Source organism: Diplotaxodon limnothrissa, linkage group LG7 (assembly GCF_057381915.1).
Source record: "Diplotaxodon limnothrissa isolate DT_005_m linkage group LG7, D_limnothrissa_male_GT1.1, whole genome shotgun sequence".
Lineage (NCBI taxonomy): Eukaryota > Metazoa > Chordata > Actinopteri > Cichliformes > Cichlidae > Diplotaxodon > Diplotaxodon limnothrissa.
Genome location: NC_140602.1, coordinates 20,254,627 through 20,279,091, shown reverse-complemented (window position 1 = coordinate 20,279,091; position 24,465 = coordinate 20,254,627). Strand labels below are relative to the sequence as shown.

The window sequence follows — 24,465 nt, the reverse complement described above, 5'->3', positions numbered from 1 at the left end:
TATCAATATTACATGTAAACGGATTAACTAAACCCGCCAAATAGGTCAGGCTATCAATGTGTTAAATTTACGGTAAGTAACGAGAGTTTAACTTCCGAATGAAATATTTGTATTTCAAAATAAGATTGCGTCAATGTATCGCATCGTAGAGAACTTTGTTGGTGAAACGAATAAACCGGAAGCCGCTTGATTGCTCAACCACACACCGGCGCTTTCGCTATGCCCACGTGACGCGCGTAGACGGTAAGGTAGCTGATGCGGTTTATCTGTTAGTAGTATCAATGAAGACGGGCTACAGTAATACACCAGTATACTTCATTTGTTCCTCTGGTTCTTTTACTTTTATACAAATGTAGCTTTTTCTAATGGCAAAATACATTCGGACTCCGGTCAGTAAGCCCGTAAATTCAGCTGGTAAGTAATGTTAGCTTGATTATTTTCCCGGCAAGGAATAGGTAGCTAATCAATAATGGCATAAGTAATTACGGTTTTGCCTTGATTGGTTAATTGATAAGGAGCTTGTCAGTCACCGCAGTCTCGCTGGCAAGGTCAAACTGCTACAAATAGCTAACGCAGTTCACCAAGCTGCCTTATATCAACGCTACGCACCCATCGAAGTGCAGGCACAGTGATTTTGTTTACCGTGTAATACCCCACCCACCAACCCCTCCTCTCCCCAGTGGGCATGTGGGAAAGTGGTCGCCATTGCTGACACATAGAAGTGTTACTCTGAAGGTTATGTAGAAATGCTTTAAAATAAGTAGGCGGTGTCAAACCTGACTCAATTGCATTTCTCATCTGCATGTGAGTGCGGCTGTCCGTGCCGGGCAGGTCAGCTCAGCAGCAGGGCGTGATTTTCAGGTTATTCTCCCCACCCTTCAAGTGTCGCCCTGGTAACGTTCATTTCCCCCGACCACCACAGGATGCTGACAGCCACTTGGGTGGGGCTGACGCGGATGACAGTAGACGGGAGGAAAGCTCAGGGATAAACCAAAGCGCACGGGATCAGTTTTTTTTTAAAGCAGCGCAGGGCGGCTGGTCGGTGAGAACCATGACCAAGCCGGAGTCGAAGAAAAGCGGCGTGGCTGCGGGCAAGAGCGTCGGCGAGCAGGTTAACAACGGCTCCGTGGATCCAGCGTGTCCGGATCAGAGCACAGCGATCAAAGCCAAGGTGATGAAGCAGACCTCCAGGGAGAATCTGCACCGGAGAAACACAGAGTGCGAAGTCTACGACGACGGAACCAACACCTTTTTCTGGTGAGTGTTTGTGTCGGTGTCAGTGCAAGTTCACGGCTCCTGCAGAGATAGAAGGGGAGGAAACATTTGTTAGTTGACAGCAGGGTGTAATATGTGCTTCAAGGTGAACTGAAAGACAGGCCCAGAGCTACCTCCATTAATGACAGCAGATAATGTGACCTTGCTGTAAATGCCAGGTCAAACTGAAATGTTTGTTGTTGTTTTTCCATCCTGGTGCAACTATTCCAGTAAACATGATCCACTAAATGTCACTTCTGGAGGTGTTGTGGGGTTTGCAGTGTTGTCATGGATGCTCACATTGCACATCCAAACTCAGGGCTCAGATATGACACTTGAGAGATTCTTTGACATTCACAACAGATCTGAAGATGTGCCAGGTATAATACCTGTCCTGCAAAGTGTAGAAATGAGCACATACTTCATTAGCCTTTCCTAACACCGCATGTTTTATTTCTCACTACGTAAACAAAAGTATGTATGAGCCAACTAAAAAAGAAAAAAGCATGCACAATGGGAATACCACACGCATGTTGCAGGACACGGGTTTCGTTATGATATGCTATGCAGCTAGTTTGGAAAAGTGACATTCTCTTCTGCAGCCCTTTTTAATTTATAGCTACGTTAGCTTTCCAGCCTGTCACTCGAGGAATATTTAAGCTTCTCTGAGTGTCTGTGCGGTTTTCATTTCTGCTTTGTGTACAAAAAAATATGGATTGAATAAGAATCTGCTAAGCTATCCAATATCATTGACAGCAGAGGAGACTGGTCCTCCCAGTGGGAACCTTAATGAGAATTTCTCATTACTGTGGTACGGCCTTGGCATCAGATTTCTGTAGTGAGGTGTTATCAGGAGCTAAAATACCTTTGTCTGTTGCAGTTATGAAAATACAAGAATCTTGTTTTTATGTGGATTAATAATCAGGGTCACTTGTCCAGAACAATATTGACAAATACATGAGGGCAGGGTTGCTGTATTAGACTGAACCTAAACCAGGTTTTACCCACTTATGTGGCAATTAAATGTGTCGGCAGTCATCCAGATGCAGTCTTACGACGTAGCATTGTAAAGTTTAGAGTTTTACAAGGGCTTTTTAGCTGTTTGCTTTAGGGGTCAACATAACAACAGTGTGTGGGTGTTGTTGATTGCATCCTGAATTTTTGCCGTCTAGTATTACATACATGAACGCATTAAAAAAACAAGAACGGAAAGTGGTTCTTCCTGTGAGTCATTTGAATTTACATTCTGCAGTTATTTGTACGATTGAACCTTTTTTGTGGAACATTTTCAAGTGCTGACTGCAGATGATAAACCTGCATGTATGAAGCAGGTTAGGAAAAAGATGGCAGTTGTTGGTGTATTTCCAAGTGTGTAGGTGGTAGGGCACCACATGGACTCTGTCTCCCAAGGGTTCAGAGTTCATAGTAGAAAGCTGTATGGCAGCAGCTTTTGGTTAAAAATGGTATTCAGCCTGCATCACTGGCACAGGAAGGAACTGACAATGGCAAACTTTTTTTTTTTTTTTTTTTTGGTAAAGTTTTAATATGCCTTATAAAGAACTCTGACTTATTAAATGTGATTGTGCTGGCGTTCCACTTTTATTTTCCCTTAAACTGATTTAGTGCTGAGGCATTTCAAAATAATGGCAGTTTTGTTCACACTGGTTTCGGCAAATGTTTAATTAGATGAAACTGACAAGAAGACGCATTGTATTAAATTGTTAGTTTGTCTCTGCTTGTCATTAAAGTCGAAGGCTATTTTAATCCAATTTCATCCTTAAATCTAGATTCTGATTAGTCATGAGGCTGGCATAAAGCAGAATCTTTTCTTCTGTTTTTTTTTTTTTTTTTTTAAATCTTAACTTCAAGCTTAGAGGTGCACTTTGTTTCTAAGCTTAGCTGGTTGCTCTGTTGCACAAAACCAGTATTTCCGCTGCACCTTTCCACTCTTGGTGGTGTATCGTTGTCAGCGAAGAGAGAAATCATGTCCTCCCCCTGTGGCTCCAGCCAAACAGGTTGGATAAGGAGGTGGAACAGGAAAAAGGCTGACAATACCTGGTGTGCTGTCTTGCACATCAAGCTTCAGCCAAAAGAAATGTGACTCAAAGTTGGCACTTTATTATTTTTAAAAAACTTCTTACAGAATCGCTATACCTCACTTTCAGGTACCCTTTAATTATTTTTTTCTTTTAATCTAAATTCTCAGAGCAGCACATTGCCTCTGTAGTTTTAGATTAGATAGATTTATAAAGTATATGTCGCTTGGCTGTTTACCCCAAAATATTAAGGCTACTGCAGCTGGTGACCCTTTCATTAATGAGAGGGCTGGCAGGAATAAAATACACTTGCTATAATTGTTCTCCACAGGTTTAAAACTTGAGGCGTGATGGCATCTGTCGTGTAAGATGTGTTATGATTGACATTTGGTTGTCACACGGTTTTGTCTTAGCTTATTACAGATATTTAGGTATTCACATAATGGTTAAGTAACAAAAAAGGTATCGTACAAATGTTTCCTGTAAGTGCTTTGTAACTAGTACGAGTAACACTCAGATCAGTCATTGGTACACACTGTCATGTAAACAGGTCGACACCAGTGTTGATTGTGTTGATTGTTTTCTATTTACTTAAGCTTAACAGTTCACCTACATGTTGCATGTTTGGATGCTACTTGGTGTCAGGGTATATAACCCATTACTTTGGGGTTTTAACCAACAGACAAAATGAGTTTTAAAGATATCTGGATTAGCTTTATTCCCAGAAATCCCTCCTCCCTAATGAATACTGGCTCAGTCCACCTGCAGCCTGATCAGCGTCAACATTCCAGGAGTGATAAGGAAACTCGGTGACTCTGCCACTGTTCTCAGCAGTCACCCCATTTGTCTTTCTAGAACTTATCAACTGTTATGCACTTGTCAGCATTCCAAATACCATTCAGGTCCTTTTGTCTATTTCTAATCGAGAAATCTCCCATTATATAGCGTGTATTCTCTTGACCCTGACATTATCGTAAAACTTTGCCCTGTCAGCTGAGGTAAATACCTCAGGTTGCGTGGACGTATATCTAAACAACTAGAATGTCACACCACAGAGGCCAAAGTATGTTTGCTGACATGGGGTGATGGAAGATACAGCTTGGGCCTGTAGCCAACAACATGGCTATCAAACTCCAGCTCACCTTGTCTGCCAGAGCATACAAATTCTGTTGTTTAAACAGACCTGATATAAAGCTTTTCCATCCACTGTCAGGCACAAGACATTTGATGCAAAAGCTATTTTTGACTTCAAGTTAAAGAAAGGTTTGAACTGAAGCTTATCACAAACTTTGTAACTATTTTTAGCTGTAGCAACTCAGTTTCCCAACAGATTTCATCTCCTATTTTGTCCTTGATTTACCCCTATATATGCCTTTTGATATTTGGAGGCAACAAAGATGTTTTTAGCAACGAGCAGATTTACGTTCAGATTTGTTTAGACCGTTCCAGTGTTGTAGTGTTATCTCAGTGTTGCTTAACGTTGTCTCATGGTGATGTCAGACAACATCAGCCTATCTAGGGTTTTTTTTGGTTGTTGTTGTGGTTTTTTTTTTTGTTTTGTGTTTTTATGTCCTGTGCTGACTGGTATTTGACTTTCCTGTTCTACAAATGGTACTCTCGTCCTTCTCTCTGTCCTTTCCCCCACTTTCCCTGCAGGCGAGCCCATACTGTCACAGTGCTGTTCATTCTGACCTGCGCTCTGGTCTACGTCACGCTGTTGGAGGAGACTCCTCAGGACACGGCCTACAACACTAAAAGGTCAGTAGGTTGCATTTCTCCTTTCCTCAGTGTCACCAAAGCCAAAACACTCCAAAACTCAGGCACCCAAAAATCTACTTTAACCCCAGGAGGCTTTTAAACTGAAGCTTCATGATATCATTTTTGCACCAGTTTATGTAGAGAGAGAGGGAGAGAGAGAGATTATTTTATTGGTAACTAGCATTAGGAAATTTGTGTTTGGTCATTTTGTTGTAACAATGTTTGCTGACAATGCATCTTATACTGTTTGTTTCCCCTTAAATGGTGCCACAATTTGAAGCAACAAGCATTTGTGGGTTGAGCAGCTGAGTTAAATATGCAGGTTGTGACCATGGAAATAAAACATGCCAATCTTCTCTGCCAATCCCAGACAGCTTATTCTGCTACTGAATCTTGTTTTGAGTTTCTGGAACGCCGGATGCTGCTAATCAGATGCCAATAATGGATCGTGCTACAGCGGTCTGTTGGTGTCTTCATGGCACAATTGACTGATCTGGATAGGGCAAGGCAATGTCAAGGTGATGTTCTGCAAAACCAAGTCTCCTGATTATTTGGACCTAGTACCATCTCCAAAGTGAAGTTCCGTATAATGCGGGATATTATATGGAACTTTACCATTGTGTCGGCCCATTGTATATTTAACAACTCATTTAAGCTTTACTCGCTGAAAGTCTTGGAAATTCAGTTCCAGCTAACCAGCTAGCTACAGCCCTTCCTACCTTGTGTTTTCCCTTCTGGCTGGGTCTTGAACTAAGTTGCTATTGTGGTCATCCTCCATGTCATTCTGCTGCTTCTGCAGAGGGCATCTCTTACATACTTTTATCTCCACCGTTATAGACTGCAACTGGCAGCAGCAGCTCTTCTTCTGTTCTGGAGATGGGCTACGAGTCAGACAGTCTAACTGGAACAGCAGCAGGTGCAGACTGCTGAGGTTTGAGTTCATCTGCTTCGTGAGGAACAGCACATTTTATTGCTCAGTTTTTTTGTCACGACACACTTGGAGAATAGATCAAATCTAAATGTGGGGGTAACGCCGCAATGCAACCAACCAACCAGTAGCTACTCTGATTTTTTTTTTTTTTTTTAAACAACATTTGGAATAAACCACTTATTTCCTATAAACATGGGCAAGGAGCAAAAGTCACCATTTGAGATGAGTCACTAGCCTTTACAGTCACACTCACCTTGAGCTTACAAGGCCATGTATAAAACAGTCATGGCCATGAAAAGAACACTATAAATACGAGTTGAGCATTTAGCAAGTAGATTTAATGGGTTTTATTTAAACTTTGGAGAGAAATATATATCCAACTTTATCACGTTTATTAAACCACAGAGACTTGGATAAATGCCAAATTATTTCAGTTTCTTTTATTACTGCAAACTACAGAAAGTTGCAGAGCGACTGCTGGAAGTTGTGCCAGCTACTTTGTGCTTCCTGGTAGGAAAAGGCAGGTAGGAGTAGGAGGTGCACTAAAGCAGTGTTCCTATGGTAATACATAAGCTGTTGCAGAACTTGTTTTTCTTGTGGCTGAAGTTTTTTTTTTTTGGAGCTGTTGCCATGCTGCTGAATAAATATGGAAATGATCAGACCTGTCCCTGATAGTGTTTGTTATAGCTTCTTGTATTTCAAACAGGGAGATTTAGTCAAGGCAAGTTTGCATGTGGCTTAAAACTCCCATTTACGTGTGTTACAGCTAAAAATCTGTGACACAAAGCAGGGTTATAGTTAGTTGTTCTTACTTTGTACTTAGGTGTATTGAGAAGGTCAGGCATAAAACAGGCTCTATCAGTGATGTGTGTTTGCGACAGATGGGGTGATTTGTAGGTTGCATTTGTGTGGATGCTCCTTAACAGGATTTGCTGCCATCAGCGTAGTCTGGCTCCTTGGGATAAATACCCTAAGAGCTTCACCCTGGAAGCGGAGCTCACTCTCAGGCACTGCTTGGTTACTCCTCAACTCCCAGTCAACCCTGCAATCCGGGACCACTCTCACTAGTTCACACACAACTTCACTTTGTGTGTTGTATTCTTTGAACACACATTCATTTGATTCCAGACTCAAACAGCGAAGAAATTGATCCCTAAATCTCACATGCTCATGCTCCTACGCTTGTTGGCTAGCACGCACTGTAATCCCATTGTATGCTCAGTCTTTTAAGCCTGCTCTGTTTACTTGTAAGGTCAGGACAGGGTCCTCGTCTGGTCTAGAGATGGCACGATACCACTTTTTTATGTCCGATACCGATACCGATATCATAAATTTGGATATCTGCCGATACCGATATGAATCCGATATAGTGTTTTTTAATCAACAAAACTGTTTTTAAAATATCTTTCTGCATTTTGTATAAGTTCATACTCAAGTTTAAAACAACAACTACACTAAAGCTATTCTGTTATACCTGTATGCAAAAAAAAAATATTTCATAGTTCAGCAATACTGATCAATCTAATAAACTTAAACCTACACCATCCTCCCTATTCTGGTATTTTAAAGAGTACTTAGCATAAATATTAAGCAACCTAACTAATAGGGTTCCAACTCCCAGCAACAACAAAAATAAATAAATAAAAAATAGGGACCCACCCCTCACGCTCCACCTCATGATGCTTAATCGACGTAATCAACCTTAATTTGATGCAGTGTGAAAAAAAAAAATGCACAGAAATCAATTATTTTTCAAGAAATATTAAATAGATTCAACATCTTTCTTCAACAAAATTGCAGACTGCACAGATGGTACCTTCCCAAAGGAAAAAGTACTATAGCTTACTAGGGTATATTAGACTTAACAGTTACTATATACAATAATGGACTTCTATACATTTTACATCAGATTAAAACTTTGGGTGTAAGATTCAGATAAATATTAAATAATTAAAAGCTCGACATTTTAAATGAGAATAAGAAAGAAAAGTATGTCTTTGTGCCCCCTTTTCCCTGTTCATGCCCTATCGGCCCCCCTGGCTAAACTTTCCTAGATCCGCCCCTGCACAGTTACCAGCGTCAGCTACGTAGAAAAAGATCTTGGAGTAGAAAGTAATAATAAATAAATTCTAACAACAGCTGATCAAGCTTAAACGTGCTGCTGTTGTTTATCCACTGGTTTCCTCTTTCTGGTGCAAAGTGGGCCAAAAGCAAACAAGAGACACGGACTCGCGACAGAAAAGCCGATCAGCTGATCGTTAAGCAGTTTCATGATTGAAGTAGCAGCAAGAAGAGGCAGTCGGTTAAGCTTAACGCAGGAATGCTTTACAAACATTCAGAGATGGACTTACACACTTGCTTTACTTCTCTCGGGGATAACTTTGTCGGAGATGAAATGCCGGGTTGCTAGCGAAGCTCCAAATGCTATCCAGACCACCGACAGGTCCTGCATGCCACAGCCGCTCTATCATGTGATGCATACTGCTCCGAGTGCTAACGTTCTGAGGTGAGTTACGGCGTGTTGCAAGTTTTGTGAGGTGCTTTCGTGATATTTAATGGATCGGATTACATTTTTTATTTTTCTCCCATATCCGATCCAGTAATTTAGGTCAGTATCGGACCGATACGTAATATCGGATCGGTCCATCTCTAGTCTGGTCATCCGGTTTTCAGAGCTTAAATCAACAGCAACTTAAGCTCAACTTGGCTGGTCTTAGCTGGTTCTTAATAAACACAAATGAAGTTGTAATATTGAAATAGAAGCAGTAGACCAGACCTCCAGATTCAAGTTATTTAATTATTAATTCTCCAAGCCATTATGCTCCCATTCATGCCTTGTCTGATTGATCTGACATCACAGATCTTAAAGGTTTACGGGGTTGAAATGCTGAGACTTGTATGTGTAGCTGTAATAAAAGCCTTCCGGCCCCTTTGAAATGCATACTGATTTTAATTGAAGTTACAGTAATGGACAAACACAATTTGACTGAGCTAATAAACACAAACAGGTGAACTTCATGTCTTTATTGAACACGCTGGGTGAACATGTTGAGCCATCGCCCTTAGATGTGTCCTGTAGCTACTTCTGAGACTTGAACAGTGATGTGGTGGAATTGTAGGCCATTCTTCCTACAATGCTGTGAGTTCATCAATATTTCTGATTGCTTTAAAAAGCCTATTTAAGGCATTGCCTGACATCTCAATTGGGTTAAGGACAAGATTTAATTTTTCTCACATACTAATTTGTTTTGGGTAAACACTTACTATCCTTTTGTTTTTCCTTCAGACACAGAGCTGGACCCTTTTTGTTACACAGGACAAACAGTTTTTTCTATTTACCCACATTCCAGTCTGATATCTGTAATTTGAATGTTGGATTCCAGGTTTTTGGAGAAGTAGTTCGCATAGAGGTTCACTTTTTTCCTAGTGTAAAGACATGAAAATAGGCTGTTTGTTTGTTGGTGGTTCAGTAAGAACATGTATGAGGAATTGATACAGAAGTCTTTGTGATTCCAATGAATTCCCAAATGTGTGTCCTCTAGGGGTATTGTGGCCAGCATCCTGGTGTTCCTCTGTTTTGGAGTGACACAGGCCAAAGATGGACCTTTCACCAGACCGCATCCAGGTATGAAAAGCACATTTATCACCAGGTTAAAGTAATTCATGTCGGATCTCTTTTTATATTGAGAATATAGCATAAGTTAACAAAGTTGGCACTTGGAAATGCAAGTCAAAGTTCATATTAAAGCCATGTAGTGCTCTTTTTATTGAACCCTGGTCTGTTTTATTACCTTTCATTAAATACTGGACAACATCCAGGATATGCCAGTTTGACATTTGTTTTGCCTCTTAAAGCTTCCAGATAAGTGAAATGATTGAAATGCTTTAAAACAAAGGTTAAAAGGGGATTGTGAAAACTGATTATATAAAAAATATGTTTGCATTAAAAGCAGCTGACAGTTGCGTCAGCAGTTCAGTCGGTAGTAATAACATTCTCATCCTCCTAATGGAAAATACACATCCTGGTTAGAATCAGCAGCTGATTGAAGACAGTCATCAATTTAAATGAGTTTGCAGACAGTACGGACGATCCCAAATCATTCATTTTTATGAGGCTTTAAAGCTCAGTGACTAATTTATAATGGGCTGTATGGTTCTAGTAAATAAACAGTGCTTTAGGCATTGCAGTGGCATTAGTCAGTGACCACTGAAAATGGCAGTTTGTGACAAGCTCACATCTGATACAGTTTTTTTTTTTTTTTTTTTACCTTTTAATGTAATCAAACTGTTGGTAAGGTCTCCACAAAGAGGCTTTTGCTTGTGCCATGCAATCGAATTTATATGAAACATCTTTGATCTTGTCATCCAAGCGGGAGAGGATGGAAAGAGATGACATTTCATTACAATACAGATGCAGGGTTTTCAGGGCATATGCATGGGAAAAGGGAGAGAAAGCACAATCTGTTACTTGTCTGCATTATATGACACTGAAATGCAGAGCTGTTGTAGGACATGTGAAAAGCAATTGATTATGCTTGTACTAAAACCTGTTGCTCGGGTAGAAAAATCTACGTGCCTGACTGCAGCACGTAAGCTGTGGCAGTTGGATTTCTGCTCTAATGCTTTTGTAAACTTGCATCCTAACAGAATCTTTTCCTTCTTTAAATCTGATGCAGTTTGTAAAAGGTGCTACTATTTAAATAAGAGCACTCACAGCTTTTTAAACAGAGCTTTCATGCAGAAAACACTTAACATCTCCCGCACAACACACACACAACAGCTAACTCCAGCGGGAAAGGGAGGAAGGAAGGAGGGAAAACAGGGCGTGGAAGGCAGATGCAGCGACATGCTCAATACTGTCGGTTGTAGGTAGGCGTGAAGTGGTCGAGCGAGTATTTGACTGCATTACTCGCACCTTTGTGGGCTGTTCGAGGGATGTGGTTGTGTGTGTATGCAATTGCTTCAGTCTTTTGCTTGTTAATCCAGCAGGGTAGGTTCTGGTGTTATTCACATTACAGTTGGCTCTCCATAGAATACCATCATGGGAAAAAGACCCAGTAGGGTTTTTTGTTTTTTTCCTCCTTCAGATTTAAAACCTGTAGCTCCTGCTGAATCACGGGCTGGGTGTGTCAAAGGAAACTGAGCTTGTGAATGTGAATCACCACTATAATTCAGCTCAATAGCAGTTGAAATAAAAGCACTCCTCATGTGGGACTTTAGGACTGAGATTGGTGTTTACCACAGTATATATCAGTCCTTTTACTTGATGTTTTATTTCTTAATGAAAATCAGTATCTCTGTCTTAAATCTTCAGAAACACATTATGACATTATGTGTATACTGAGGTAATTCAGGCAGATGTTTATTAGTGGAAATGAGCTAATGATTTGGGGTTGAACCAAATACCAGGACTAGGGATGGGTATCGAAAACCGGTTCTTGTTGAGAACCAGTTCCCACTGTTTCAATTCCTTGGAATTGTTTGCCATTTTTGCAAACGATTCCCTTATCGATTCCAGTCGCCCCGAATGACGTCACCACGTTGCGGAGCGTCATTTACCTGGCAGGAAACACGGCGGCTCAAACGCTCAAAAGTTTGGTTATACTTTACGAGAACGGATGACAACAGGGCAACTTTCAATACTTGCAAAGTAGATATTTCATTTAAGGGAGGAAACACTACGAATATGCAAAAGCATTTGCTCACAAAACACACGATGACCTTAAATGAATGTCGTGTTTTTAATTCAGCTCCGGACTCGTGAATCTCAACCCAGCAGCAGCGGTAACGTTTGCACGTCCTCTCCCGTTAATGCGGCAGGTAAATAATCAACTAACAGTGCATATTATGTTAGCGCGATCTGGCTTATTACAAAACCTGCCATTACTGTGCATTTAGGTGACCATGATGAGAGAGACAGAGTCTGGCTGGCTCAGATGCTGGCAGTTCTCGCTGCAGTCTACCAGTAGCGTTTCCTTTCAGGCCAGGATAGACGAATGTCACCGAGCAGTGACTAAGTTTGTGGTCAAAGGCTTGCCACAGCAGATGCCCCGATTTTCAGTAGTGAATGTGTTTAATTGTAGGCAGGGACATTACTGGATATTCTTGTGCAATTGCTACAGAATAATTTATGTTATACTTTGTTATTGCTACAGAAGAATGTTTATTTTATTATTTTACATTTACAATTTTTTTCCCCGGGGACTCTGTGACACCCCATTGAAGAGCCGTGGGCTGTGGATCTCATAAGATCTCACTGTTGGGTAGGGATGGGTACCGGTATCCGGTGCCATCATGGCACCGGTTCTGACATAAACGGTAGTAACCAGACCGAAAAGCAGCGCACATTTCGGTGCTTTATTTCGGTGCTTTTTTTTCCTGAGCTGTGATACACTTTAGATTCTAGCCAATCATTTTACGTTTCCGAGGATAGTAGGCGGGCCCAGGTACGTACGTTCTTTTAGAGCAGAGCTACAGATTAAAAATGCCCAAGGCGAAGCGGTCAAAAGTCTGGCTGTACTTCACAGCAAAAGATGCAAACTCAGCAGCCTGCAACAAGTGCTTTAAGGTGATACTGTGCAAAGGAGGTAACCCCTCAAATCCGATGAAACACCTGGCGACGCATAGCGTTTTTTTTTGTTTTGTTTTGTTTTTTTGTTTTTAAAGCCGAGAAATGCGCTGTATTTGATAGCTTGCTGTGAGACCTCACACCGAGCGCATCTACTGCGGGTGGGTTGCCTGTTATGCAACATCCCCCAAAAACATGAAGAGTAGAGTCCTGGCCCCTAGCCCTGCCAGTGTAGCAGAAATGATGACGGATGATGATGGCAGCAGCAGCCGTTCTTCTCTGCGTGAGTAGCTTAATGTTGTTCGTGTGTAATTTACGTTGAGTAGGCTAACCACGTTATTACATTAATGCATGTAAGGTGAACTATTAAAACATAGTCATAGCTACATGCGGCTGTCTTCTTGTTTGATGGCAGATACTCCCTTCACCCTGGCCAAAAAGGCTAAAATGACCAAAGAAAAAGTGGAAAACAGTTAAACATGAGAGGTTTTTGGACAAAGTTTGTGTTTTTTTTTGTTTTTGTTTTTTTTGTTTTTTTTTCCATTGTTTAAGCACTGCTTCCAGCCAAGAATGATACCATATATGCCCCATAGCTGCAGAAAAGGCTAACATTGTTATCTTTTTACAAAAAACAGCTGAACATGAGAGGTTTTTGGACCAATTTTGTGTTCTCCATTCTTTAAGCACCGGTTTGAGCACCGTTTGAGCACCGGCACCGTTTCAAAAGTACCGGTTTGGCACCGGTATCGGATAAAACCTAAACGATACCCATCCCTACTGTTGGGTTTGTAAGGCCATGTTACTCCTAAATTTCTATCTTGTTCAAAGAGAAGATATAAAACAAAGTTCTAAGCTACTCGACCTGTGTGTTCTCCTTTTTTAAAAAGAATCGATAAAGAATCGAATCGTTAAACAGAATCGAAAATGGAATCAGAATTGTGAAAATCTTATCAATACCCATCCCTAACCAGGACCCCTAGCAGCTCATTTCTGTGTGTCGTCAGGTGCTCTTTTTAAATGTCTTTAACCAAAACCCACATTATACGTTTGTTTATGGTGGTTTTTGTTGGAAAACTAGTGGGAACTAAATGTCAAACTTGGGGCAGCAACGTTGAAGTTACGTAACTGGGCAGTAAAATATTAGTCTGGACTGAGTGTCAAATGTTCATAACTGCAGGGAATAGAAGTAGTTAGATTTGGAACGTGGAATGTTCAGCACAAATAGGAAATTGTCATGTAACGTTTTTATTATTTGTTTTTTCATTGTGTTTAAAAAACAGTACTAATTTAGTTTGTATTCAGTGTAACTGATTTCTCTCTCTCGCTCTAGCTTACTGGCGTTTCTGGCTCTGCGTCACTGTCGTCTATGAACTGTTCCTCATCTTCATCCTGTTTCAGGTTGGTGTGGTGAGAATTTTGCTTCCTGGAAAGGCTAAAACATGTCAGATCAACACGTGCAATGCAAATTCTTAACTCATGGGAACTCTGTACACAATCACATGACAATTTTCCCTCCCACATCAAACTTCTCTTTTTGAGATTTCTACTCAGTGATTTTTATGACATGGGTTTTCTGGACGTTTGCTTTGACATTTAATTATAATCGTGGTCTCCAAAAAGAAGGCCAGATGGAGTCCATAAGTACTTCTTAAAAGTGTAGTCAAGCCTGGGCAAAATATCGGGCTCCCCCCCCCCCTCTCCCACTATGATAATATGTCTGTTCCAGTCTCTGGTGCTTTTTCTGCTGTGATCCCTGGAAGTCTCTTTTCCCTCTCCCAATTTAATTAAATTGTCACTGAGCCAGGCCCTTCAGACAGCCCTGGACACTGTAAAAGAAGAAGAATAAAGGGGGGGGGGGGTTTATATTTAACCATCTACTTCCTGTTTGTAAAAGGATAATTTTAAGTTGTTGCTAGGTAAAAAGCAATAAAATTTTACTTTTATGCCACAGAAATCTGCCGTTAACTGAAGGAGGACACCGTCTGATGTAGCCTGTGTAGAAATGTAAGTTCTGGTGGTGCTTGCTCTTATTCTTATCCTCCTTTATCCAGACGGTGCACGATGGACGACAGTTCATGAAGTACATTGACCCCAAATTGGGGGTTCCTCTCCCTGAGCGTGATTATGGGGGAAACTGCCTCATTTATGACCCTGGAAACACTACAGACCCTTTCCACAACATCTGGGTGAGAGAATGAATTTTTTTGCTTTTTATGTTACTTTTCTCTCCTGTGTATCTTTGCAGGTAGGAATGTTTGTAAGACTTGAATTTTTGATAGTATTATGCCGTTAAAAAAAAAACTGAGTAAGAAACAGGCCGCCTTCCTAAAAGTAAAATTTCTTGTCCAGTCATGCATTTATAATTTTGTGCATATTGTCCTCAATTATTGCTATAAGGAAGTGGCTCAGATACAGAAAAGAAATATGGCCTTTTGTAAAACTTCTCTTATCTCTTTTTCTTCTGCTTTATCTCTCTTTCATTCTCAAACACACACAAGAATACAGTTACTGTGGAGGTGTGCAGCAGCTTGAGTCTGGGGCAGATTACAGTCCATCAATAGAACCAGGCCTTCCTCTGTCTGCTGCCATGACCCAGAGCCCACCTCCACTAATAGTCTGATTTTGGCCTCTAAAACCCCATTTCTGTGAATAGACTTTTTAAAATGTCAAATTAAAGCCACATATTTATCAATAAACTTTACTTTGGTTGTAGGAATTTTTAATACATAAAAATGTGTTGGGTTACTAAGCAGAAATAATATGATCCAAATAGTAAGGGTAGAACTGTGTGTTTAATTGCATTTTATTTGTGCTTCGTGATGCCCAAAAGAGGCTTTGTCCTGTTCAGTGACCCAGTACTCTCTGTGCTCATTTCTTCCTGTTTCCAGTGTGAACTAGATGCGATGCTTTATTTGAACACAGATGGTCTTATTTTAACTGTCCGAGCACAAATGGAAAGCAGCAGGACTTTTTAGAGCACAGGCTGTGTGTGTCTCCAAGCTCGCTTGCTGTTTTGGGTTATATCAGTGGAGCAGTGAAACTTAAAACAGTGCTCAATGAACTGAAATGCAGTTTGAAAATGTTAAGAAATGCACACAGTCACAGATCTGTGTTTTAATGGAAAGTTAGAAACCATAGGATGCTTATCATAATCCGCTACCAGTGTAATGCAACACATCTCCCTGTTAAATGGGCTACTTTGCAGTAAATATGGTGGATGGTTGGCACTGCACTCAGATGTGGAATTTCACAAATCAGTGGCTGCATGGTTATCAAGATCAGGGTTCTGGTGCCTACATGTGGCTGCTGGGATATAAAACACTGAAGGAGCAGTTGTGTGCAGTTTCTTACAGTGCATTGTATTTATGTGTAGATAAATGGAGAGCAGTCAATATACAGGCTTGGAGTGATTAATAATTGTTTGTATTGACAACATATAGGCTTTCTGGGAATGATATATTTGCATATTCTAAATGTCACTTTATAGTTTGCATCTGATTATGTCACATTTGATTTCTGATCTCCCTTTCTCATTTTCACATCTGTTTTTCTTTCCAGTTGACCCTAAAAACAAAAAAGTTATTTTTACCCCTCAGTCGTAAAAGGCTGAGAGGGTATTTGTTGGCACCCAACTTTAGAAATGCAATAACACGATCATTAAACACGATCAAAGGTTTAATGAAAGGGCTTTTCACGTGTAAGATTTAGGGGCAAAATTGTAGTTGGGCTTGCTGTTAAACATCATTTGTCTCTGCAGGACAAGATGGATGGCTTCGTGCCAGCTCACTTTCTCGGATGGTATATCAAGGTAGGTTTGGAATTAGCTGTCTGACATGTTTCATAAAAGCAGTTGAGCGTGCTGTCCTCGCTGTTATGTACACATCACAGATTTAAATGGTTTGACTTTGCAATGATTACAGAGCACCTAGTCAATAAGTGCCAAGTGAGGTCATTCCCATTCTCGTGTGATCATTTATTGACAAATAAAGTTGCACCTTTTTTATTGTTTGTCTGTTATCTTGCTGACCTTCTCACACTCTATTTCCCTCCAGACTCTAATGATCCGGGATTGGTGGATGTGTATGATAATCAGTGTCATGTTTGAGTTCTTGGAGTATAGCCTGGAGCACCAGTTGCCTAATTTCTCGGAGTGCTGGTGGGACCATGTACGTACATTTGTGCTGTTTTCTTCTAATTACAAAATACTGTGTGACACACGTTGAGGTTATTTTGGTTGTTTTTTTGTCTAGTTTTCTGAGTGAGTCTTTTGTAATAAGGCACAAATGGTAAGATCAAGATGTCTTCTCTTTAAAGTGTAACAGTGTTTACTGCAGATATAATCCTGCCTAATGTGGACATACTTTTTAAATGTGTCCATATTAGACAAGAAGTTTCTTTGAACCAAAGTGTGAATAGATAAAATGTTCAAAACAAGGATTGCATTGTAAATTTAAAAGTAAAATTAAAGGGTTTTACGGACATTTTGCAGAACACATTATATTCATCATGTGTTAAGTTGGGAGGTTCACAGATCTCTTGCTCGTCAGCACATTGATAAGTAAAAGCACAGAAAGTGGAAGCATGCGAGTGATTATTTTGCTAGTGATATTTGTAATGGCAACAAAGTGCTCATTTGTTTGCATGATAAGAACTTCATACCAACAACTAACAAAGTGGTCTAATTAACAGAAGGGGTAGCTGGTAAAGCCAAGTGAGCACTGCTGGAAAGCAACAGGAAAAACTCCAAATATAAACAGACGGTATAGGTATTATGTAATTATAATCACGACTGTAAAGATAAATACTGCGGTTGCTGTTGCTACTTGTTACACACAAAAAAACCTTAGTTATAGTAAATGTAAATTATATTCAAGGTGGAGGAGAGGTGTGTGATAGTTGGTTTGGAGGATTACTGCACCTCACTTACCCTTTTTTTTGAATTGTTTCTCCATCTAGTGGATCATGGATGTGTTGGTGTGCAATGGTTTGGGGATCTACTGTGGCATGAAGACCCTGGCCTGGTTGTCAATGAAACCGTATCAGTGGCAGGGCCTCTGGAACATTCCTACATACAAGTATGACTTTATGAAAGACATTTCTTTGCAAACATTTTATGTTGGGCTTCTGTATTTGTTTATATTTAATGATATCTCTGTCTGTACTTGGCAGGGGGAAGATAAAGCGTATAGCATTCCAGTTCACACCTTACAGCTGGGTCAAGTTTGAGTGGAAGCCTGCTTCAAACCTTCGCCGCTGGCTTGCTGTGTTAGGCATCATCTTTATGGTAAGAAATGCTAACATGAAGGGAAAGCATTTGTCTCACTGCAGAAAATGATGACATCACCATGCAATAACAATGCACAGAAAGCGTAATGTATTTAGACTCTGATATATAGATAATACATGTTCATGGACTGGCCTAACCACTATATTGATTAATATATTGCTGATATATCTCTATCTGGATTTGTGACTATTGATAAACTGGATAGAGTAAAAGAAGAGATCATAGAAACACCCTTCAACCATGGTTTGAATGTTGGCGTTGCTTAGTTTGTCCGCCAGATGCCACTCTGCTACTTCCCTGTTAGCAACACATTGTAACGCTGAAAACATGACAACCACCTGATGTGAGCAGAGGCGGGTGGAGCATAAACATCAAATCCACAACTTGTGACAATCGATCAACATTAAGCTTAAACAGCACTATCCTGTCGTCTTAGAAAGGACTCAAATAACTGCACATAACAGACGCATAGGAAATGTGTTTCATGAATCGAGGAGAGAGGAAAAAAGATCAGATTTGTAATTCATCAAATATGGGCGTAGTTATGTTGGGCCCTATTTCTGTTTTTGGTTCCCTGTCTGACACCTGAATTAGTTCACGAAATGTAAAAGACTAGTTCTTGTTAGCTAATGGAAAAGAAAGACGTGCCCAACATGGACTGATTGTTGTAACTTTTTCTTTTCTGTGTTGTTTTTGTGTTCTTGGTGCTTCTAAATTAGATATTTTATCTCCTATCTCGCCAGTTTCTGTTGGCAGAGCTGAACACCTTCTACCTGAAATTTGTGTTGTGGATGCCTCCTGAACACTACTTGGTGCTGCTTCGTCTTGTCTTTTTTGTCAACGTGGGGGGTGTAGCCATGAGGGAGATCTACGACTTCATGGATGACCCGTGAGTAGCAATGTGCAGCTTTTCTTTTGGGAGTTGGACAGTTTGACCGGGTGTATAATAAAAGACTGTATGTGTTTTATACACACCGAATAAAGAACTTGTTGACATTCAGCACTGATTCAGTTTAGTCAAGTGTTTGCTCTTGAGTTTTAAACTGGTTATCGTAGTGCAAATTGAAATCAGAAAACTAGATAAGCACAGCAGTGAAGAAATGTGTGAGTCTTCTGTATACTATACACAGCAAAATTATTTAGTAAGAACACCATTCATACATACCAGCCATGAGCAAACATGTGCATTGATAAGAATATGGTTACTAGTAACAGAAACAGACAGAAATGTTTCGTTTTCTGCTATTTTTCCAGTGTTGGGTTAGTGTTGGAAGATATTTCTAGTGATTTAACTGATTAAACCTGAGGGATTATAGTCTCATTAAAAATAAACTCAATTAAATATGTCCATGTATTCCATATGTATATAAAAGCCATTTTTAACTGTTTAAATACCAAATGAAGGGAAATGTGTGGCGCTCACGCACAGTGTCAGATTAGTTTGCCAAGTATGACTAGCATTAGTGGACTTCTTTACTTGCAGGTTAACGTCGTCACAGCTGCTGTGCAGAATGTTGTTGGGAATTACTCTGATTGCATTCCAGTTCATTGTAGAACAGCCTACATACATCCATTCATTTGCTATAGCTAAGTACTGCAGTACTGTACTAGTTCTGTTTAACCAGTGTTGTCCACTAACAAAATTCGTATAATTACTCAGACTGTAGTATTTCTGGTAGACTAGAAATGGAAGTATCATTTAACTGTTGACTATTCACATGCATGGGTAGTGATAGAGTGCTGTGCGTTACGGTGTTACATCACAGGCATACATGTAACCAGTAAATATTAAAAATAAACCTAAAAAAGTAAATGTATCCTCCCTATTGAATAATTTTTCCATAATAACATTGTTTCATTTTCCTAACAGGAAGTTCCACAAGAAGCTCGGCCAGCAGGCGTGGCTGGTATCAGCAATCACAGTAACGGAGTTCCTAATAGTGGTCAAGTATGACCCCCACACCATCATGCTGCCCATTCCTTCTCTTATCATTCAGTGCTGGTTTTTAGGAATCCTCCTCATACTTATCTGGACCATGTGGCGGTTTTTCATCCGGTAAGTAGTGGGATGGCTTATTTTATTTATTTAATTGTTGTTGTGGTTGTTGTTTGTTTTGTTTTTTGTTTTTTTTGTTTTTTTTTTGTTTTTTTTTGGGGGGGGGAAGCTGAGGGTGACAAACAATGTTTGTTGAAAGGTAATGAAAGTCTGTGCTCTTCGTGTAAAAACAGCTAGGCTGTAAGGAGGAAAGATTTCAGCTTCTTAACCATTTCTAGCTTGTGTCTAGTAAACACAATAACTACATTGGGACCAAAGTCCAAAGTATCGCTCTGTTTTTCTATTTTGGTTCACTGGACATCGTGCAGTCTATTTGAGACAGGTCCAGTCTGCCTTTGGGTCGCTCTTCTCTTTTAAGTTATTGTTTTTGTGTGTGTCAGCTTTCTGTGGGTTTTCCACTGGTCTGTTTCATGTAGAGTCCAGTTATGGATCTGTAGAGACATCTTACATGCTAATTATAGAAAGGGAAGTTGGAAATTGGCAAAAAGCAGCTGTTTTCCAAATGAACTTTATACACTCATGCAGGAAAAGATGACAATCTGCTTCCATGCTGCTGTTTTGCACTTCACTTTTACTTTAAATGCACTGTTCATGGTGACTGATGAGGAAATACAGTTTAATTACAGTTTAAGAAAGATGTCTTCACACATGTGAGACTCCATCCAGTGTGCTCCTGTATTTGATTTAGTTATTCCTCATGAGCTCATGGAGTGTGTTCTTTTTCTTTTCTTTTTTGAAATGTAATTAAAAAATTTTTGAGCTGCCTTATCTTTACTGTGTTGTTAGGTGCAGCCTGCCCTGGCATGTTAGGCTTGTTGTCGGTTCTCCCCCCCCCCCCCTTGCCTTTTCCCTCCCCTTCCTTACTACTTCCTGCTCTTGCTCAGCAATAATGCAGTAATGTCCTAGGTATAGGAAAAGTGTAGGGTTTTTATTTTCTTTGTTTGTTTGTTTCCACTCTTCTACCACATCACCATTTGGATCTATAATCATTATTAGAGGATCTATGAGATCCTCTAGAGAACGTCTGTGGTGAATTTTATCATCTTCATTTCCCTTCACATCATTTTTACTCTGTTCCAGTCAGTTTAGTGACGCTAGAGGGCATTCAGTTTGTGCTGACACTGTTTAAGTGAGTCAGGGCAGTGAAACCCAGAGGAACTGATACCCCCCACACACACGCACACAGACACACACAGACACTAACCATCACGTGACAAGAGCAATGAGATCCGCTCAACCACTTCTTCTGGTCTACTAAAGACAAAAGTGTGCCATTATCCAGTTATTCTGATCAAAGTGATTTATTTATTTATTTTTTTTTTTTAACCGAGAACCTTAAGAATTTGCAAGCACTGTTTGACCCTATTGCACACTCCCAGTCTGTTACCTAATATGCTTCATTTAGTATGAGTGGACCGAGGCAAGTGCTGAGTGCATGTTTTGTTTTGAGGTGTGTAACTGCTTGGTGCTCTTCCATTAAGTGTTACAGAGGTCCTCATGAGGAGCATTCAAAATAATATTAATGTTAACAATAAACATAGTATCAATGATAAGTACTTTTTGTATGTTTTTGTGAAGTGCTTCCCAGAAACAGAATAAACTTACACGAAAAGAAATGTTAAAATGTATTTATATATCATTTAAAATAAGTTCAGTATCAAAAGAAAACTAAGATAAAGAGCCGAAGCGATCGCCTTTCATCTGTAAGCATGAGATGGACACAGTTAACGGGTTCCTGCCAGGGGATCTCAGACCGTGACCCGGTTGCTATGCAGCAGTTGAAGTACATATTCTGGAGTCAGGCGATGAAATGCTTTAAAAGAAATAAGTAAATCTTAAAATCGATTCTAAAAGTCATTAGGGTTGAAGTAATATGTTCACTTTTCCTGGTTCTTGTAGGAAGTCTTGTTGCTGCACAATCTGAGCACAAGCAGAAGTCTGTGTATTGATTTCTGATTGTTACCTGTTAAGAAACTATTGCATTAACCAGAGAGAAGGTAAAACTGAAAATGAACGTCACTGAAAACTCAGTGTTGATCATATCCTCGCACTATTCCTAAAAAATGAGATTAAAATCAAACAACACACCCAGATTTCTGGCAACTCGGTAAACTGGTAAAGTTGGTACTTGGATGCAGGCTGTCCAACCCAGATCTAAGAATTTTTGTTTTATTGGAGTTAAATTTTTTAATAATAATAATAATAGTAATAATAGTAATAATAATAATAATAATAGTTATTGTTATTGTTTTTAAATGCACATATCTGTTTCTTGATGTTGGTTAAATAGTTTGTAAGGTTGATGAAACTTGTTGAACCTTACTGGGAAATGGAGCAGTGGGTTATCAGCATAGCAGTGAAACAAAATGTTATTTCACTGTATAATGTGGCCAAGTAGTAGCGTATATAATGAAAAAAGTATATTATTATTATTGTTAGAATGGCATCCAGCTTATTTTGGGACACACAAATGACATTTGTTGTCAAATACACAAAAGGTCCCTGCCCTCACCCTCAACCAGTGGTGGCAGATGTCTGCCCATCCCTGAGCCTGGATCTACCTTCCAGTTCCTTCCCACTGTCACCAAGTGCTTGCTTAAAAGGGGTCGTTTGATTTGGTTTTCTCTGTCGGTGGTCTTCTCTGTTTTATTCATTTTTTTCCCCCCGACCTTCCTAAAAGCAGGGATTTCATACAGACTGACTAATCGATTCCTGTAGTGATGGATTTATTTAACAAAGAGAAACTAGGAATTTTTATTATTCTCAAAAAGTAAGAAATGCAGCTCACGTGAGACTTTGAGAGCAGAGCTTTATCTTCTGTTTGTGATGTTTGTTAAAGTAATCAGCTGTTTCGTTTGTTTGTTTTTCTTTTAATATAATCCAGTGTATAGTGTAGGCGTAGGAATTATAACAAATAAACATTCTGTGAGAAAAGTTAGTGGACCAGAAACCATCTGGGAAGACATGACCCTCAGGGATGACGCACTATAAATAATGCGTGTGCTTTTTTTCCTTCTGTCTTCTCACAGTGACATCACACTCCGCTACAAAGAGACGCGCCGGCGTAAACAGGAAGCCCCCGCTGACTGGGACCGCCCGCTGGGCAACGGCAGCACAGCCGCCCCCTCCGGTCGCAGCAAACTGAACGGCAGCTCCGAGACGCTGAGGCAGCGGAAGTCCTGAGAGGAAGCCGGTCAGTCACGCTGTCTGCAGCGAATGAAGGGGGACAGTGAGAGGAGTTGAGGAGAAATGTAACACAAGAAGACACTTAGAGGATGGACACATACTGTTCTTGTGCCTACATGAACCAAGTAGTTATATAACACAGGCAAGGGGGTGAAGGGGGCAATTTTCATTCGGTGTATGTGTAGTTATTGTCCTACTTCTGGTATTTACCTCATTCTGTTTCAAAGAACATTTGGTGGATTAACAGACAAGATAGTTTTGCATTAGTAATATATATTTTTTGAATGTTTGGTGATGAGGTGAATCAGTACAGAACTGGAAAGTAGATGTGACCAATAATTTTTCCATTTTCTCAACTGCACTTTGTCTTTAAAAACAAAAAAGCGAGAGAAGAAGAATGGAGGAGGAACATCTGCCACTGTAAATATGCTTAACCCTGTGTTGTGCAGTCATATCAGTGCAGGTGAGAAAAAGGAGAGCATTTAGAGGAGTTTCTGAAGGTGTAATGACTGATCTGGATTCTGTTCTACTATCCACTACTATGCAATCTTCAGTATCAAACTGGGCGCAAGTAATGATAACAACACATGGCTGTTCAGTTTAGTTTAAGTGACACTTACTTTACCAGCTGATTCCTGATTCAATCTGACAGCTTACACTAGGTTTAGTCCCAGGTACATGATGTATTGTTTACATGTGGAAGACGATTGAAGCTTTTTTTTTTTTTCTTTTCATTTACAGTTCAGCGTTCATTCCTAGAAGCACTGAGCCTTGAGGGTTCTTGCTCAGGATCCTCCTTTAGTCACACACAAGAGAGGAAAACTGGTCAAAGCCTTTCTTTCCTCTCAAACTTTGTTCTTGACAAGAACAACAAGAATAAAATCAAGATGTACTATATTCTAGTTATTTAACTGGTGAAAATAATATACTTGGTGTCTGGGATATAGTTTGAGTGTTTGTTTGTTTTTTGTTTTTGTTTTTTTTTTTGTAGCTGTTTTCTTATCACTGTTATTTCTTTAGGGTAACTCGATGCTAAACACTAGATTCCTTTTTTGTGAAATGAGGTTCAGAGAAACCTGCAGCACTAACATCCACAACAGTCACATTGATGGGAAGCTGTGCTCAGTTTTCCTCAGACTGTGACGCGTTTGTTCCCCGCAACAAAAAAAGGATAAATGGCAGAGATGTGGGTGTTCCTCTACACTTTTTACCATTTGTCACTTTAGAATTTAATATTCGATTCCTTTTATGCCAAACATTCTTCCAGTTTTACATTTTGGGGGTTTTTATGATTTTTTTTTTTTTTTTTTTTTTTTTTTCTTCTCAGCTTTGCGAGGGTCACCATATTGCACATGCAATCAGCCAAAGCTTAAGATCTGGTTCTTGCTA

At 39.9% G+C, this 24,465-nt stretch overlaps 1 protein-coding gene across 2 annotated transcripts; it reads left to right on the top strand.

Annotated features, from left to right (window-relative positions):
• The first annotated feature begins 297 nt into the window (after positions 1-297).
• ptdss2 (phosphatidylserine synthase 2) lies at positions 298-23,887 on the top strand. Of its 2 annotated transcripts, XM_085357650.1 has the most exons (13): positions 298-414; positions 923-1,257; positions 4,947-5,048; positions 9,522-9,604; positions 13,878-13,945; positions 14,599-14,733; positions 16,305-16,355; positions 16,600-16,713; positions 17,504-17,622; positions 17,717-17,831; positions 18,578-18,723; positions 19,705-19,890; positions 22,920-23,887. In XM_085357650.1, exons 2-13 carry the CDS (start codon positions 1,052-1,054, stop codon positions 23,071-23,073), a joined length of 1,479 nt encoding a protein of 492 aa, XP_085213776.1. In that variant the 5' UTR covers positions 298-414; positions 923-1,051; the 3' UTR covers positions 23,074-23,887. The 2 variants fall into 2 exon arrangements, with proteins under 2 accessions (XP_085213776.1, XP_085213775.1); XM_085357649.1 differs by having other exon boundaries at positions 298-1,257.
• The last annotated feature ends 578 nt before the right edge of the window (positions 23,888-24,465 follow it).